General features: G+C 44.8%; 1 protein-coding gene across 1 annotated transcript in view; it reads right to left on the bottom strand.

Annotated features, from left to right (window-relative positions):
• LOC308670888 (TBC1 domain family member 1-like) overlaps nt 1-17,500 on the bottom strand; it is a 76,766-nt gene that overhangs the window by 19,337 nt on the left and 39,929 nt on the right. The window contains 7 exon segments of the mRNA XM_081332687.1: nt 1,048-1,190; nt 5,672-5,788; nt 7,209-7,358; nt 10,479-10,765; nt 13,698-13,784; nt 16,163-16,291; nt 17,286-17,396. Coding sequence (XP_081188813.1) covers nt 1,048-1,190; nt 5,672-5,788; nt 7,209-7,358; nt 10,479-10,765; nt 13,698-13,784; nt 16,163-16,291; nt 17,286-17,396 — 1,024 coding nt within the window.

Below are 17,500 nucleotides of genomic sequence, written 5' to 3'. Positions count from 1 at the left end.
GGGTGTTGGACCTAGATCCGTGGTGGCGAACCTATGGCACGTGTGCCACAGGTGGCACGCAGAGCCCTCTCTGCGGGCACGCACGCCGTCGCTCCAGTCCCAGGCCTTCAGCTGGGTTTTATAAAACCTTTTCGCTTTAGGCCTCCGCCGTCGTGTGCCAAAAAAAAAAAAAAGGTTCAATCAATCAATCAATTTCAACTTCTCGCGGGGAAAAAAAAAGATCTTGCAGAGTTGGAATTGATTGATTGAACATTTTAGTCCCACCCAGTCTGCCGTTACCATTGCAGCCACACCCACCCAAAGGGCCACACCCACCCGGCACCCGATGATACATAAGTGGGTTTTGGGTTGCCGTTTGGGCACTCGGTCTCTAAAAGGTTCGCCATCACTGACCTAGATGGAGTAGGGAAAGATCGGAAGCAGAAGACAGGGTGAGACATCTCCTGGCTGTGAACAAACAGGTAGAAATAAAATCCAGCATGTCTGCCCAAGACAAAAGATGGTGGGGCAGTCCTCTTCTTATGGCCACAATCGAGCCCAACATTTCTGTGGCTCAGCCAGATGGGTTGTAAAGTGAGTTTCCTTCCATTTTTACGACCCTTTTCTCGCACCGTTGTTAAGTGGATCGCGGCGGTTGTTAAGTCAGCAAGCCGGTGGCTAAGCGAATCTGGCTTCCCCCGTTGACTTTGCTTGTCGGGAGGACACAAAAGGGGATCACGTGACCCCCGGGACGCTGCAACCGTCATAAGTACATGCCAGTTGCCGAGCCTCTGAATTTTGATCACGTGACCCTGGGGATTATGCCACGGTTGCAAAGGTGAAAAAAAGGGGTCCTAAGTCCCTTTTTCCCCAGGGCTGTTGTGACTTCAAATGGTCACTGAAACGGTCGTAAATCGAGGAGTGTCTGCAAGACGCAATATTTCCTGCATTTTGACGTGGGTAATTCCACTAGTTGATTGCACTAGAAGAAACACTGCCGGAAGAAGCTCAGCCTTCATTTGTGGCCTTCATTTAAACCGTCCCCTTTTAGCTACCAATGGATTTTACCTTCGTGCCAACCGGAAGCAGCATCGCATCCTTTTTGTGGTGTCGCCACTCTTAAAAATATCTGCTGCCTCCAAGAATGTCTTCGAGCCTTCACCGGGGTCTCGGGGACCAGATCTGCTTCATTCGGCTTGGATTTGTTATCTCTAAAATTAGAAGTCACAGAATTGATTGATTGATTGATTAACTGTAGCTACCATTGCAAGGCATGTTGTTTTTCGGATGAAACCGAAAGATACAAATTCTCTAAAAAGAGGCTGGACAGCAAATTAAAACTGAAAAGAGAACGCTACTCGGCTTAGTTCTTTCAACCGTGAGCTTTCTGGAGAGGAATCACTCAATACCGGGGCTTTTGAATGGTCAAAACCAGTCAGAAAGAATAACGCTGTTTATCGTTATCCTCCCTGCTCCTCATGACACACAGATGTGTTTGTGCAAAGGGACGGATATTCTGAGCAATAAGGCCCTGAAAAAGGCTGAGTCCCTCTTAACTTTTTGTGTTTTGTAGGGTATGTGGCTTAGGAATGAAATTAAAGGAAAATAAATAAAGGTTATTATTTTATAAATTGTATCAAATGCAACACCAATAAATTGTATCAAATGTAACACCAATGAATTGTATCAAATGAAACACTAAGAGGTGGGTGGGGCTATCTTATTTCCTGCTCAGACAGAGAACTCACAAATGGTAATCAGCAAGGACTTGCTAAAAGCTTCCGGAGGGGGGGAAATTACAACCAAGGTGGAAATTACAACCAAGGTGGAAATTACAAGTAAACGAGATAAGATCTAGATAAGATCATAACGGATAGATGGAAATGGTCAGAAGGACCCCTTTAGAAATAGGAAACAACTTCAGAGAATGACTTAAGCTTCTTAGGAATGGCGTGTATCGTGAAAGAGTATAAAATGCCTACTTTGAAACTTGCTCAGCGCGCTCTTTGAACCCAATCCAATTTGGGAAGGGTCTAAAGAGGCTGCGTTTGCAAACGCTTTCTTTCTTTCTTATTTTCTTTCTTATTTTCAATTTTCTTTTCAATAAATCTTTGCCTTTGTTAACCAGACTTGTCTTCGAGTTGTGAGTATCAGATTTTGGGCTTTCAAATCTCACAACATTCTGGTTTCCATCATGCAAAACCTGCAAGGTAACTTTCGTCTCTTTTCCATGCATGATTCCAGAGTCTGGAAAGTTAACCAGAAATCATACAATGCTAATAAATAATGTGCATTTCTTCTACTGGCCTAATTGATATCATGCTAAATCTTGGCAATTAAACCCAAGAAGTATTCAATTTATTTTACAGGTTAAGGTTATTCCATCTTCTCCCAAATTTTCCATTGAAATTCTCTCTCTCTCTCTGTCTCTGTCTCTGTCTCTGTCTCTGTCTCTGTCTCTGTCTCTGTCTCTGTCTCTCTCTCTCTCTCTCTCTCTCTCTCTCCTTCTCTCTTTCTCTCTGTCTCTCTCCTTTTGATGGCCAGACCGCACATTACGTTAATCGTACTGTTTAAAAAAAAAAGGACTTAACTTTGTTGTGTGGACTTATATCTCCAAAGGTGGTTTTTTTTAATTCAAAAGGCAACTATACTTTTTCGCTTTTCCTTGAAAACGTTTCGCTTCTCATCCAAGAAGTTTCTTCACTTCAGACTGAATGGTGGAGAATGGAAGGGTTTATATTCTTTGCACTCTTTCTGAGAGTCATTGAGGCCACTTGGAGGTTTGTCTGTGTCCTCAGGGTCACCTGAGTGGTGCAAATGGGCGTGGAGCCTTCTTGGAACTGTTGAAAGGATTGTGCTGTAGACTGGAGATAGGTGGTGTCATATTCCTTCCCCTCTGTTGAGACAGGGCTGTTTAGTTTTGACCTAGATGGCCTCTTTGAACCCCTCTTTCAAACCAGCAGTCCTCTCTGTCCAAAATGTGGACTTTGCTCTCTTCAAAAGACTGGCCTTTTGTCTTTCAAATGCAGACGGACTGCTGAATCTTGCCCTGGTGGGTTTGTTCTCCTATGTTGGGTGAGCAGCGAAACGTTTTCCAGGAAAAATAAAGTCCAGTTGCCTCTTGAAAAAATACCACTTGGGACAACCATGACTTGGATGATTGGGAATCTCCGTAGTCCTCTCCAATGTATGAGTAGCTTCTTTTCAAAAAAAATCCATCCGCTTCCTTCGGATCAAGTCTCCGCGCTCATTTTCTCCTACCGTTAAGATATTCCCTCCACCCAGCATTTTCAAGGGGAAAAAAATGGCACCCAATTTCACAGGAGATTGGAGCGCCACTCAATCCCTAATTGCAAACACGGCAAAATGTTCTTTGGATGCTTTCCCGTGAAAATCAAAGCCTTTGGGTCAGCTCCTTCAAGTGAAGTTTTGGATGGATCTTACATGTCTATTCATAAATAGCTATCATCAAAAGCTAGTTAATGTGCATCTTATATCATAAAATGTGCATCTTCTATCATCATCCTTCCATGATCCTAGAAATTAAATACCTACTCTTATTTCAGCGGATAAACAATGAATATCAATAATGTATAATAAAGATATGGTACACGTACATTTATTTTGTTTATTCTCTATAATTTAATTTGCAAAACAGGCAGAAAGAAAACGTGGCTGACCAACAACTCTGCTGGGTCAGTCCTATTAGAATAAAATAATATCTGCAGGAGAAGAAGGAGTGGCATAGCCTGGGGGTGGAGTCAAAAGAGGAATCAGCTTGGAGTCTGTACATTCCCATAAATTCTCCCTCTTAAATTCCATTAATTCTTATGTAGTGCCAAAATAATGCTGACTGTTAGTTGGGACATTGGTCTAGTCCAGGAGTAGGCAACCGTGGCTCTTTTATGACTCGTGGACTTCAACTCCCAGAATTCCTGAGCCAGCATGGCTCAGCTTGGAAACTTCTCCCTTTCCCCTCAGCAGGGCTGGCTCAGGAATTCTGGGAGTTGAAGTCCACGAGTCATAAAAGAGCCAAGGTTGACTAGCCCTGATCCAGTCTGTTAAGAGTTAACGAATTCAAGAGGGGTTGGGCTTAGTCCATTTATGACTACTAGAGACTACTAGGCTGATTCCTCTTTTGACTCCACCCCCCTAGGCTCTGCCACTCCTTTTCTTACAGCATCTGGGGCTTTTTTTAAGCAAGAAGAGAGTTGAAACCATACATGGTTCTTGCAGCCGAGTATCCCAAAGCATGGAAGCCATTATCAAGAAGACTGGGTGTTTGGTCTCTTCCCCATGGACCTCCCAAGTGGGGGTGTTGGATAACTCCCCCAGCCTTCTTCATGACTAGATAAGAAGAATCATATGAGGGTGAAGATTCGTTCTACGAGCTTGTGGGTTGATTTCCAAACGGTTCACTACCAGGCTGGGTCACACCTTCAGCCGAGTTTGTGGGACTTCAATGCCCGTCTTCTCCTGCTTATAAGGGCTTCAGGTGTGGGTGTGTCAAGTGAGGGCCTTGCGATGGGTCAGGTGTGAGTCATCAGTGAGAGGCTTGTGGTGATGGCCCCACCAGCAGTTCACCTCCCAAGGACCCTGACCTCATGTAACCTCTCCACCACAAGACTCATCACAAGACACTCACTGATGACTCACACCAGAAGACCCTCACTCGACACACTCACACCGACACTTGCCATGCTCTAAACTCCACTGAAGATGTCACCTAAACTGTTAACGAAACATTTGGAAACCAACCCACAAGCTTGGAGGACAAAAGATTCCCCCTCATCCTACACCCAAGATACAGATATTCGCCATCATTGCAAAGCAGAATCGTGATATATCCTAGAGCCAGAACCTTGAAAAAGCTAAATGTGGGTGGACATGCCCCAAAGCAAAAAGTTTTTTCGGTTAAAATACATTCAGGGTTGGAGAAAATGACTTAAAAACAAATAAGACTTTAAGCCAGAATTATTTGTGTTAGGGATGATAGGAGCCAATTATGAGAAAGACTGCAGATATCTAATACTACCCGTATTAGCTGCATTTGCCCAACATTGGAAAAATGAAAACTTACCAACTGAAGCAATACCAACTGAGAAAATTTTAGAGTGCGCAGAAATGGACAGATTGACTTTAAAGATTAAAGAGAAAGAAGACTCGGCGTATTTTAGAACGGGGGGGATAACTTCTATCAATGGCCAGAAAAACGAGTCGGAGAGAAAGGAACGTGATATGTAATTTTGAATAGATATTAGCATCAATTAACATATCGCTTATGGTAATTAACTATATCTAGTACTGTTAGTTAAATACATGTACCCAGACATTAGACTGTTTGCTAAAGATTGAAAATGTTATTTGGAAAAAACCCATCCCCCAACCCTAATCCCGACCCCACTTTATCCCTAACCCTATAAAAACTAATAAAATCTCTCTATCTCTGTCTCTCTATATATAAAAAGAAAAAGCTAAATGTGGTCAGTTTCGGTTTGCATTTGAAGAGGAGACCTCCCCACCATCCCACAAGCTGTGACCCAAATCTTAGAAGAAAGCAATAGCCAGCCATTTTTGGAACGCAACCTGGAGCTGCTGGCTGATCTCAATCGGAAGACTTTTTTCTCTCTCACTTGAACCGCAATCGTAACCCCAGATCCGAAGGGATCTTTCTGAGCCAGAGATTCCCTACCTGGTGGACTTCCTAAAATCGGAGGCGGCATTCTCATCGACAGGAGCCAGGAATTTTAAGAAATTGGGTACAGAAGAGGAGTGGAGCTTTTGCTGGAGAGAAGAACGGTAGGAGGTGCTGAACGTGGTTCGAAAGTCAAGCTCAGAAGGGGAGAAGGTTAGCGTGGCGGGCAAAACGGGCACGGAGAGAGAGAGAACGAAAGAAACGACAAAGGGACAAGCAACAAATTAGGAAAAATGAAAGAATTCGCAGGAATGGAAACAAAGCAAAGGCTAACACTGTCACCTGTATAATTTTATTTTTTTTATTTTTTTAAGGTAACTGCTTAGACTAGAGGCTCGTTCCATTTTCAGGAAAGGCTGTGAAATCACAAATCTGTGTGATTTTCTTTGAACGGTGTGTTATATCAACACTGAAAGCAAGGCTATAAGAAGGCCGGGTGGAGGAATCTTGTAAGATGAGTCCAGGTGTAAAGGAGGAGTATCTGTGCTAGAAAGTCTCCTGCCTCCATTGAAGATGTCCTAATTTTTGTTTCAATTTTGAACGGAGGGTGGGTTAAAATTAATGACACATATTATGTAAACCAGGGGTCTTCAAACTTGGCCCTTTTATGACTCGTGGACTTCAACTCCCAGAATTCTTCAGCCAGGGTGCCTGGCTGAGGAATTCTGGGAAAGGCCTTCAAACCTGGCCCTTTTATGACTTGTGGACTTCAACTCCCAGAATTCCTCAGCAAAGCACGCTGGCTGAGGAATTCTGGGTGTTGAAGTCTGCCGGTCATATAAGAGCCAAGTTTGAAGACCCTTGATGTAAACCAATAAGGATCAATTGAGATTGTGGTTTCACACACACCCAATCAATGATAATAATATTGGAACGGGCTGAGCTGATGCTTCTTTTAACCTGAGACTTTGGATAAGTTATGCAAAGTTTTATTTTATTTCTTCCTAGATAAAGGTAAAGGTAAAGGTTTCCCCGCACATGCGTGCTAGTCGTTTCTGACTCTAGGGGCCGGTGCTCATCTCCATTTCAAAGCTGAAGAGCCAGCGCTTGTCCGAGGACGTCTCCGTGGTCATGTGGCCGGTATGACTAGACGCCAAAGGCACACAGAACACTGTTACCTTCCCACCATAGTGGTCCCTATTTTTCTACTTGTATTTTTGCGTGCTTTCGAACTGCTAGGTTGGCAGAAGCTGGGACAAGTAACAGACGCTCACTCTGCTATGCGGCACTCGGGATTCGACCTGCCAAACTGCCGACCTTCTGATTGACAAGCTCAGCGTCCTAACCCACTGAGCCACCGTGTCCCTCTCTTCCTAGATGCCATGTAGTTAATTAATTAACTAAGAGCTACATCACAGTAGCAAGATAGGGCTATTTTCCTGTGGGCCTGAAATCAGTCCCCCGACTTATTTCAGTTTAATTTAGGACTTTCCTTTGCAAGGTACAAATATCTTCAGTGGAAGATCTTGATGAACTGATAGACGGCCAGCTACACCCACACCCACAGACACCCACACAAGGGATCTCTCCTCACCTCTTTGAGATGGCATGTCTGCCTTGTTCTCCGCTTGACCTATGCCTAGTGCGCTTGAAGAAATTGGGCGAGGAGGCAGAGGAATGAAGCCGAGCTGGAGGAGGCAGGGCAGAAGTGGGGGATGGCTGACTAGGAGAAGATTTAGCGCTGCTGGCAGCCATGGCAGCCATGGTCCGTTTTTACAAGGGGATTCCAGGAGGAGGAAGGGAGGGGGAGAGAGAGGGAGGGCGGAAGGGGGGTGAGGAGAGGAAAGATGAGATGAAGGATGGGTGGATGGATGGATGGAAGAAGAGAGAGGGTGAAAAGGAAGGAAGGAGGGGGAAGGGGGGGAGAGGAGAGGAGAAAGATGAGATGATGGATGGATGGAAGGAAGGAGAGAGAGAGAGGGTGAAAAAGAAGGAAGGAAGGGGAAGGGGAAAGGAAGAAGAGGAGAGGAGAGGAAAGATGAGATGGAGTATGGATGGATGGAAGGAAGGAGAGAGAGGGTGAAAAGGAAGGAAGGGGGAAGGAAGGCAAGGAGAGAGGAGAGGAGAGGAAAGATGAGATGACGGATGAATGGATGGAAGGAGAGAGAGAGAGGGTGAAAAAGAAGGAAGGAGGGGGAAGGGGGAAGGAAGGCGAGAGGAGAGGAGAGGAAAGATGTGATGGAGGGTGGATGGATGGAAGGAAGGAGAGAGGGTAAAAAGAAAGGAAAGGGGAAGGGGTAAGAAGATAAGAGGAGAGGAGAGGAAAGATGAGATAACGGATGGATGGAAGGAAGCAGAGAGAGGGTGGGAAGGAAGGAAGAGAGAGAGGGAGGGGGGAGGGGGGAAGGGGGCGAGGAGAAGAGGAAAGATGAGGTGGATGGGTGGATGGATGGATGGAAGGAGAGAGAGGGGAGGAAGGAGAGGGAGGTGAAATGAATGGATGGAGGAAGGAAGGAAGGAAAAAAGTCAGATAAAGTATATGCATACGTAAAGGCTGAAAACAAAAATAAAGGTATAACTGAAGCCCTTTAATTAAGAGTAGGACCTCTACGCACAGAAAGTGGCATCAAGAAGCATCTCAAAGCCCTTTGACTGAAATGGGCTTCTTCTACTATGACCTTAGCCTCTTACGGATCTATTCATCACGTACAGGACACTGATAGGGTCAGAATAAAGAGAGGCAGAGAGAATACATTAATGCGCAGGGCAGGTATTGCTGCTTACGGCTTTAATGCCATGTTCATTCTCAGTACCACGAGGACATTGGTTGTGTTAAGAGGGCGACACAATAAGCCATCAGGAGCTCCTGCGAAATGGTGACAAACCACACAACCAGCGCCAACGCCAACTTCTAACCAACCCCAATGACGTGCACAAGCTTCAGTAACACTGAAAACCATTGCAATCCAAATGTTAACCCTGGATCAATGGGAATGTCACTTGATGAACTCTCTTTCTTGGGTTTGTATTCAGAGATGTTAGCTACCGAGGACAAAAATGTCTGTGTGTCTTTTTTTAAGAAGAGAAGGGCCCTCAAACCCACACCTGAACGTCATCTCGTTGACTGGAACATCGGATGCAACTTATTCCCTTAAACGGGCTGATTTCTCACCTCCTTTTCCTGACAAAAATAGGGACGGTGGTCCCCAAAGCCGTGACGCAGTAGATCGAGTTGCGCCATCTTTGTTTAATGGGAGTTTTTTAAAATCTATTAATAGCACACAGATGACGTTCAAAGGATGCTGTGGGTCACAATAAAACTCCAAATACTTTCTCTCACCGATCGAGTACGGTGTTTGAAGCGACCCGTTTCAGCTCATGAAACGGGAGCTTTGAAGGATTTTAAACAGAACCAAGCAAAACACAACCTTCTCCAGAAAACCAAAGCAAGGCAACTTTATGTGTCCTAAATAAGATTTAAGCTGACGTCGCTGACATCAAAGGCTAACTAACAGCCCCCCTTTTACTGAACAAGCCCTGTCTGGTTGGAAATACCACTGTGATAAAAATCTGGTGTTAGAAGGAGAAAAGCAGAGAGACAAGGTTCAAAAAGCGGACAACGAAACGGTCGTATTCCGGAATTCTCGCTTCCCTCTTTTGAATTCCTTTTCACTGCTAACAACTCATCCTAGACGTGTCTCTTTTAGGGTGAGAAATAAAATTGGCGCTGGCTTACATCCCATTTTGCAGCATTTCCAGAAAAGCCCCAGGGAGCCCTCAAGTCACAATAATTTGTTTAGTGTAAAAGGTAACCACCATTTTTCACATTACGTCCGTTGCAGCGTCCCCATGGACGCGGGATCAAAATTCAGATGCTTGGCAACTGGCTCGTATTTGTGACGGTCGTGGTGCCCTGGGGTCATGTGATCCCCTTTTGCGACCTTCTGACAAAGAAAGTCAATGGAGGAAGCCAGATTCACCTTAACAACCGTGTTATTCACTTAACAACTCTGGCAAGAAAGGTCGTAAAATGAAGCCAAACTCACTTAACCAGCGTCTCGCTTAGCAACAGAAATTTTGGGCTGAATTACAGCTGTAAATTGAGGGTTGCCAGTATTTCAGAGGAAGGTTACACCGACACGGAAAAGTGCAGGGGAAAAATTAATAATAATTAGCGAAGAGAGGATGCAGTTGCATTAGTTTTGCATTCCGCACGCGACGATATCATAAAAAGCATGCAGAGGGCCGTGAAATGAACGTCGGCGTAAACAAACACAGATCATCCCGTCAAAACACAATTTCACAGTTTGCTAGTTTATATATAAATAAAAAAGGGCAAGGAGTAGTAATCCATCTTCGTTGCTCTTCTCTGCTTTGTTTCTAGGGCCTCAACATCTTTTTTTTTTAACATTGTAAGACCAAATAAGAGATGCTAATGGGTAGGAGAACAGGAGGCAGAGATTGGTGGTGGAGTCAAGAGGGGAATCAAGCCTAGAATCCTTACATACTCATAAAGGCTGTAAGTCCAACCCCCTCTCGATTTCCATTAACTCTTGCCTAGGACCAATTTAGTGCTGTTAGTGGATCACAGAAGATGGATGCCTGCTCCCTGACCCAATTAATGGTTAATCAGGATGACAAATTCAATGATTAATAAAGAGGACTTAGGAGATGCATTCATAAAGCACCTTCTCAGGGAAAGAAGACGCCGTTACGTCATCTCAACATTTCAGATCGAGAGTCCATGCTGCGGTTAACGACCACGAATGGAGCCCAAGAATCTTCTCCTTGGCCTAAGGCGGACATACCTGCAAACATTTTCTCCCCCTGCCTCTCCCTTCCCTTGCCAGGAATGTAATCTTACTTTTGGTGGTCTGGAGTTTCTGTGGTCATGGAATGGTACCTCAGGAGTTTTCTTTGCGAAAGAGACAGAGACGCTTCGGCCGATTCAGACGACTCCTGGATCTCCAAAGGGACGTGGGTGAGGGTGTTGGCGCGCCTTCTGAAGCCCTGGTAGGCCGATTGGGCAGGATGTTCTTCAGATGGTCCTTCCGACGAGGTGGAGAGAAGGTCAAGATTGTCCACGGATCCGTTTGGTTTTAGAGGGCTCTCCGGAACGAAATGATTTTCCTGGTCACTGACAGACGTATCCTGTCGAGCGGAACAAAACTGGGCATGATCAATTCAGCAAAAACCAGATCCAAGTTCCATATTATTATTTTTTTTCCATCTCAAACACCAAATCCAGAAGTGGTTTCCAAGTGGAAGCCGAGTTAGATGTGTCCTTTTCTTTAGAGTAAAGCAGTCAAGTTAGGCATCTCTGGTGGTTCCGCCACTTTTTCCAAACCAATCATCCATTTTTTAACCCTACACTTTCTCCTCTTCCCTTTTTTCTCCCCTATTTCCCCCGTTTTCATTTCCTTTTGTATTTTTATATTCTGATCAACTAATAAAAATTCGATGGATCAACTCCATGTTCTAACACAGACATGTCAAACACAAGGCCCGGGGGCCGGATCCGGCCTGCGAAGTGGTTTCATGTGGCCCGCGAAGCCATCCTGGAAACAGTGAGGGAATGGCCCCCACTGCCTTGGCCCTGGCCCAGAGACCCTCCTCCTGCCAGAGACCCTGTCCCACTCCTGCCCAGGCCCCCATAGGCACCCTTGATGCGAACGCTGTAGAGCTGGCCACGCCCACCCAGTAGGCCATACGCACTCTAGCCACGCCCACCCAGTAGGCCACGCCCACCCAGGCCATACCCACCCGGCCCCCTGAGGGCAACTGCAGTGCTGATGTGGCCCTCAATGAAATTGAGTTTGACACCCCTGTTCTAACAGGACATTTAAAATGGTTGTGGTTTTCAACGCTAGAATATCTGGTGGCTTGGAATGACCAAATATCGAATGGAGACAGAACAATTAACCAGTGGAACGACTTGCCTCCAGAAGTTGTAGGTGCTCCATCACTGGAAGTGTCTGTGGAGACATTCTCCGTCATGCAGGTTGTGATTGTCCCAGAGGTGCTTTTTTCAAAAGGCCGCTGGACTTTCTTTGTTTTCCTTGAAGATGTTTCGCTTCTCATCCAGGAAGCTTCTTCAGTTCTGTTCTGAACTCAAGAAGCTTCTTGGATGAGAAGCGAAACATCTTCAGGGAAAAACAAAGTCCAATGGCCTTTTGAAAAAAAGCACCTTTGGCACCTCCCCCAGTGGTGGCTTTTAAGAAGAGGAACTAAAGAGCCTCTTGTTGCAAGTGAAGAAAGAGAGTGCAAAAGTTGAGTTGAAACTAAACATTAAGAAAACCAAGATCATGGCATCCGGCCCTCTCAGTTCCTGGCAAATAGATGGGGAAGAAATGGAGGTAGTGACAGATTTTATTTTCCTGGGCTCCAAGATCACTGCAGATGGGGACTGTAGCCAAGAAATTAAAAGACGCTTGCTCCTGGGGAGGAAAGCCATGGCAAATCTAAACAGCACACTAAAAAGCAGAGACATCACCCTGACAACAAAAGTGTGTATAGTCAAGGCTATGGTCTTCCCAGTTGCAATTTATGCTGTGAAAGTTGGACCATAAAGGCTGAGCACCAAAGAATTGAGGCCTTTGAACTGTGGTGCTGGAGAAGACTCCTGCGAGTCCCTTGGACTGCAAGGCGATCAAACCAGTCAGTCCTAGAGGAGATCAACCCTGACTGCTCTTTAGAAGGCCAGATCCTGAAGCTAAAACTCAAATACTTTGGCCACCTCATGAGAAGGAAGGACTCACTGGAGAAGAGCCTAATGCTGGGAAAGATTGAGGGCAAGAGAAGAAGGGGACGACAGAGAAGGAGGTGGCTGCATGGAGTCACTGAAGCAGGAGGCGTGAGCTTAAATGGACTCCAGAAGATGGTAGAGGACAGGAAGGCCTGGAGGAACGTTGTCCATGGGGTCGCAATGGGTCGGACACGGCTTCGCAACTAACAACAACAACAACCAGTGGTGGTTTTTAAGAAGAGACTGGACAGCCATTTGTCTAAAATGGCATGGGGTCTCCTGCTTGAGCAAGGGGCTGGACTAGAAGACCTCCAAGGTCCCTTCTGTTACTCTGATAATCAGGCAGAAAGGTTTCCATAGATTGTAAAAGAGGAAGAATTAAGTTCCCATGTGCTTCCAGGGGGGTCTTTCATAATAGTTCTTTTATAGTTTCTGCTAAGGAAAACATTTGTTAAGTTAGTTGCACCTTTAGGATCAAACGATTTATATATATATAAATATATATATACACACACATATACATATACATATATATATATATCTCAGATAAAAAGGGTATGACTGACTGATGAGAACATAAGAAGTTCGAAATGATCATATCAGCCTCCCTAAATTCTTTATTAGCAATTTGAATAATTTACACAAATAATGAGCTGTCATAAGTTGTGACTATAGCCTGTGGATAGCCTTGAGTTAGGCCAATTAGCAAGGCGTATTCAAAAGACTTGACAAATATTTAACATATATATATATATATATACACCGCTAGGTGCTGGTGATGACCTATAAAGCCCTTAATGGCTTGGGTCCGGGATATCTGAGGGAACACCTGCTGCCGGCATCAAGTTCCCTTCGTCCAGTGCGCTCTCACAGGGAGGGCCTTCTCAGGGTGCCGCCGGTTAAAGATTGCTGGCGGATAACACCCAGGGGGAGGGCCTTCTCTGTGGGTGCGCCTGCCCTCTGGAACCAGCTGCCCGCGGAGCTTAGGACCGCCCCCGACCTTCGTTCATTTCGCCGGGACCTGAAGACCTGGCTCTTCGAGCTCCCCGGCCCAGGCTGAGAGTTTTTAATTGGGGTTTTTATATTTTTTCAGGGATTAAATTTAATTCTTTTTAATTCTTTTTAATTTTTTGTATCAGTGTTTTAAGTACCCTGTAAAACGCCCTGAGTCCTTCGGGAAAGGGCGGTATATAAATCCAATAAAATAAATAAATAAATAAATAAAATAAATCTATTGGAGGCTACAACCAAGGGAACATTTTATGACAGAAAATTGTAAAGCAACCCAGCAAGCCATTCCATTCCTTGTGTTGGTTGTACACTGAACAATTCACTTACTTTACTGATATTACTCAGCGTGCTGGATATGGAGCTATCCAAATCAATACTTCCAGAAGGTTCCTGTAGGCTCTTACTTTTATTTCCCTGCCAAGAAAACCCTCATATTATATACGTTTAAAATATAAAGATATACGGTAAGTATATAAAGAAACATGGAAAATTCATATAAAAGGCCCTCCTTATGAGGAATACAAACTGTTAAATTTAAAGGTTCTTGTTGTGATTCAGGGTCAGCCTGTGGGTTCGGCAGTTGGGTCGGATGACTCAGATGAGGGGGAGGAGGGGGGTGTTGAAGAACTTGCTGATGATGGCTTTGAGGCTCCGCAGAGCCCCCAGCCAGGCCCCTCTCACCTGGTGGAGACCCAGCTGTGTGAGCCTGACAGCGTGGATGAAGATGACCCACAGCTGGCCCTGTTCAAGGACGCCCGACGCAGGAGGCAGTCAAGTAGGAGCAAGCAGAGGAAGGCTGTGGGACTTCTCGGAAGGAGGCAAAGAGAGGCCACGCCCTGAACTCTTTATAAAGGGAATGTTTGGGGAGGGCTGGTTTGCTGAAAGCAACCGCTCCGATAGTGTTTCAAAGCTCCGGTATCTTGGTTCGTGTTTTGTTTGTTTTTGTAATAAATTTGGCAGACGTATTCCAGCCTCTTGCCGTTTATAAAGGGGTTGCCTTTTCTGCAAGGCCGGTAGCAGGCTGGTACAGAACAGTTCTAGCGGTACCGAGATTATTATTAAATTAAATTTGGGGTGTGTGGGGGTGAGCTAAGAACAGGCTTACTATTGCAGGCAGTCCTTGACTTATTACCAAAATTGAGCCCCAAAGTTTACGTTGCTAAGCGAGACAGTTGTTAAGTGAGGTTTTGCCCCATGTTATGGCCTTTCTTGCCACAGCTGTGAAGTGAATCGTTGCGGTTGTTAAGTTAGTGACATGGTGGTTGAGTGAAACTGGCTTCCCCCATGGGCTTTGCTTGTCAGAAGGTCGCGAAAGGGGATCGCGTGACCCCGGGAACGCTGCAAACCGTCATGACTATGAGTCAGTGGCTAAGCGGCTGAGTTTTGATCACGTGACCAGGAGACGCTGGAATGGTCATAAGTGTGAAAAAAAATGGTCCTAAGTCGTTTTTTTTTTGCAACGCCTTTGCAACTTTGTAAACAAACGGTCGTAAATCAAGGACTTCCTTGCACTTGCATTTATATTCCTCCCGAGACTTGAACAGTTAAGTCTGAAATATTGAACAGGGGCAAATAACTGTCTGGCATCCCATTAAAACAAGTGGGATACTCGCAACCCGTCGTTCGTTATTTCCGTCGTTTTAAACACATACACTAGTGGCCAAAATTGTGAAACCTTTTGGGAAAAGTGTAATTTTTGAGGTTTGATGGCTAATAACACCACTTTTTTTGGGGGGCGGAGTAGTACCATAAAATTATATATCAATGGAAAGATAATTTAATCAGGAATATCATGCAATATAGTTTGTTCCATTATCTGTACTGTATTCTATGAAAAAGGGACGCGGTGGCTCAGTGGGTTAGGACGCTGAGCCTGTCGATCAGAAGGTCGGCCGTTTGGCGGGTCGAATCCCGAGTGCCGCGTAACAGAGTAGTGAGTGCCTGTTACTCGTCCCAGCTTCTGCCAACCTAGCAGTTCGAAAGCACGTAAAAATGCAAGTAGAAAAATAGGGACCACTACGGTGGGAAGGTAAGAGCGTTCCGTGCGCCTTTGGCGTCTAGTCATGCTGGCCACATGACCACGGAGACGTCCTCGGACAAGTGCTGGCTCTTCGGCTTTGAAACGGAGATGAGCACCAGCCCCTAGAGTCGGAAACGACTAGCACGCATGTGCGGGGGAACCTTTGCCTTTGCCTTTATTCTATGAAAAGTGATAGCCAAATAACCAGAAAAAGGAAGCGCAACTTGCTTAGGTCGATATCGGGTAACTTTCCTTCATCCGATTGTGGCCAATGAGCACGAGCGTTTAGAGAGCCAATCAGGTGTCATCTTGGTTTGGCAATGAGCCAATCAGATCACAGTGGGATCCAGTGATGGATGTCATGTATTAAAGCCGAGAGGAGGACACTTGTCAGTGTGTTATGGGATGGCTATCGAGTTGGTTGGGTTTTCTTTGTGTTCTTCCATTTAGTGAGCTTGTAAAACGTAATAAAATTAAAGTAACGGTGCAAAGAGTTAACCGGTCGCCCAGATGTAAAATAGTATTATTATTAAGTGAGCGAGGCTACAAGTTATAAAGAAATTAGAAGAAAAACGTTTGGAAACTTCACCAAAAGGAGGCCATTTCTACTGTTACACTTTCCCAAAAAAGGTTTCCACAATTTTGGCCACTACTGTACCCGGTCGTTTGTTTTGATAGCAAAAAAATATATATATATTTTCCATAACTCTCGATTTCAAACCCCCCCCTCCAAACGGCAACACTTGGATGCAAGCGATGGAAAGAGACTTACTCGAGATAAAATATTTTCTAAGGATTCTGTGAGTGACCTTTTGGCTTTGTTCTTCAGCGCGTCAAGCTTGAAGCGAGTTGTGTTGTTCGGCAATTCGTTTCCCAGGGCTTCTACAGAAGATTGCGTGGTCTAGCGGGGTTAAGATCACAAACGCATTTGAAAAGAAAATAACGATAAATCAACGGGGAGTCCTTTCCCACCCCCCCAAAAAATAGTGTTCATGTTTTGATTGCGTTTTCCCACCCTGTTCTCCCAGTGGATATTTCTGTAGTTGCGGGGGGGGGGGCGGGGGGGGGGGCGGGGAGGGAAAGCTGATCAAAAAATGAAAAAGACTTCACAAAAACCCTCCAGATAGATTAATTAGTCCTTATTTGGTCATTTTCTCGGCAACTGTTTAGCATAGTTATACAATCAGCAGCAACGTACAAAATAAAGAATAGAAATTATTTTTTTCGCGCGGGGTGGGGAGCATCTTAAGAAAACTTAGCCAATGAGAGATCAAAGGCCGGTGTAGCCAAACCATTTTTAATTCTGAACTGGCATTATACGTCTAATTCAAAATGTTAAGGTGCTATTTAGTTTTCAGCAAAAAAAATGTTGAACCCGAAATGATAGCTTTAAAAAAAAAAGCAGTTTGATAGCGGGCAAAGAAATGATCTTTATTAAAAACGAAGAAAATTTTGAAAAAAAATGAACAAACGCCGCTTCAGCTTCGCTCGTCAGATGAGTAAACCAAAGGAATTAAACCCATTTTGGCTTTAATTATTATTATTATTTTTATGTCTCGGAGACACCGTGTATCGTATTTGCTTCCTCCTAAACCCTGCATTTCTCAAAGCTGGTTTAAAATCTGGGGGACTCTGGCATGATTTGAGCCGCCCTCGTAAACGTCTCCCAGCTCTGCATCGAATTTTTTCTATTTGCAAAATCATCGGGGCACAGCAATTTTCCAATTCCTATTTCCTCAAAGGTTGTAGCACCCCCCCACCCACCTTTTTTTAAAAAAAATAAAAAATAAAATAAAAAATGGGAGTCCTGCTCTCCTACGCGACTGCTGTTAGACAAACATTTCCCCCATTTTCTTGTCGTTCGAAACCAATATCGGAGAAAGAAAATGGCAGACCTGTTTAATGTCCCCCAGGTGGACGTGATCCTTCTGCTTTTCTTCATACATGCTTCTCAGGATGGACACAATTAGTTCATTCTCCTTCTGTTCATTTCTCGGCCTTATTTTCTGCACGACAAGAGGAGAGCTTAAGCTTTGTGAACTCACCGCGTCACAACATGGCTGCAAAGACAGGCAGTCCTCAATTTACAACGGTTTGTTTAGTGACCATT

Source organism: Vipera berus, assembly GCF_964194415.1.
Source record: "Vipera berus genome assembly, chromosome: 7".
NCBI classification, from domain to species: domain Eukaryota; kingdom Metazoa; phylum Chordata; class Lepidosauria; order Squamata; family Viperidae; genus Vipera; species Vipera berus.
The sequence above is the reverse complement of the archived record's forward strand: the minus strand, read 5'-3'. Positions and strand labels throughout refer to the sequence as shown.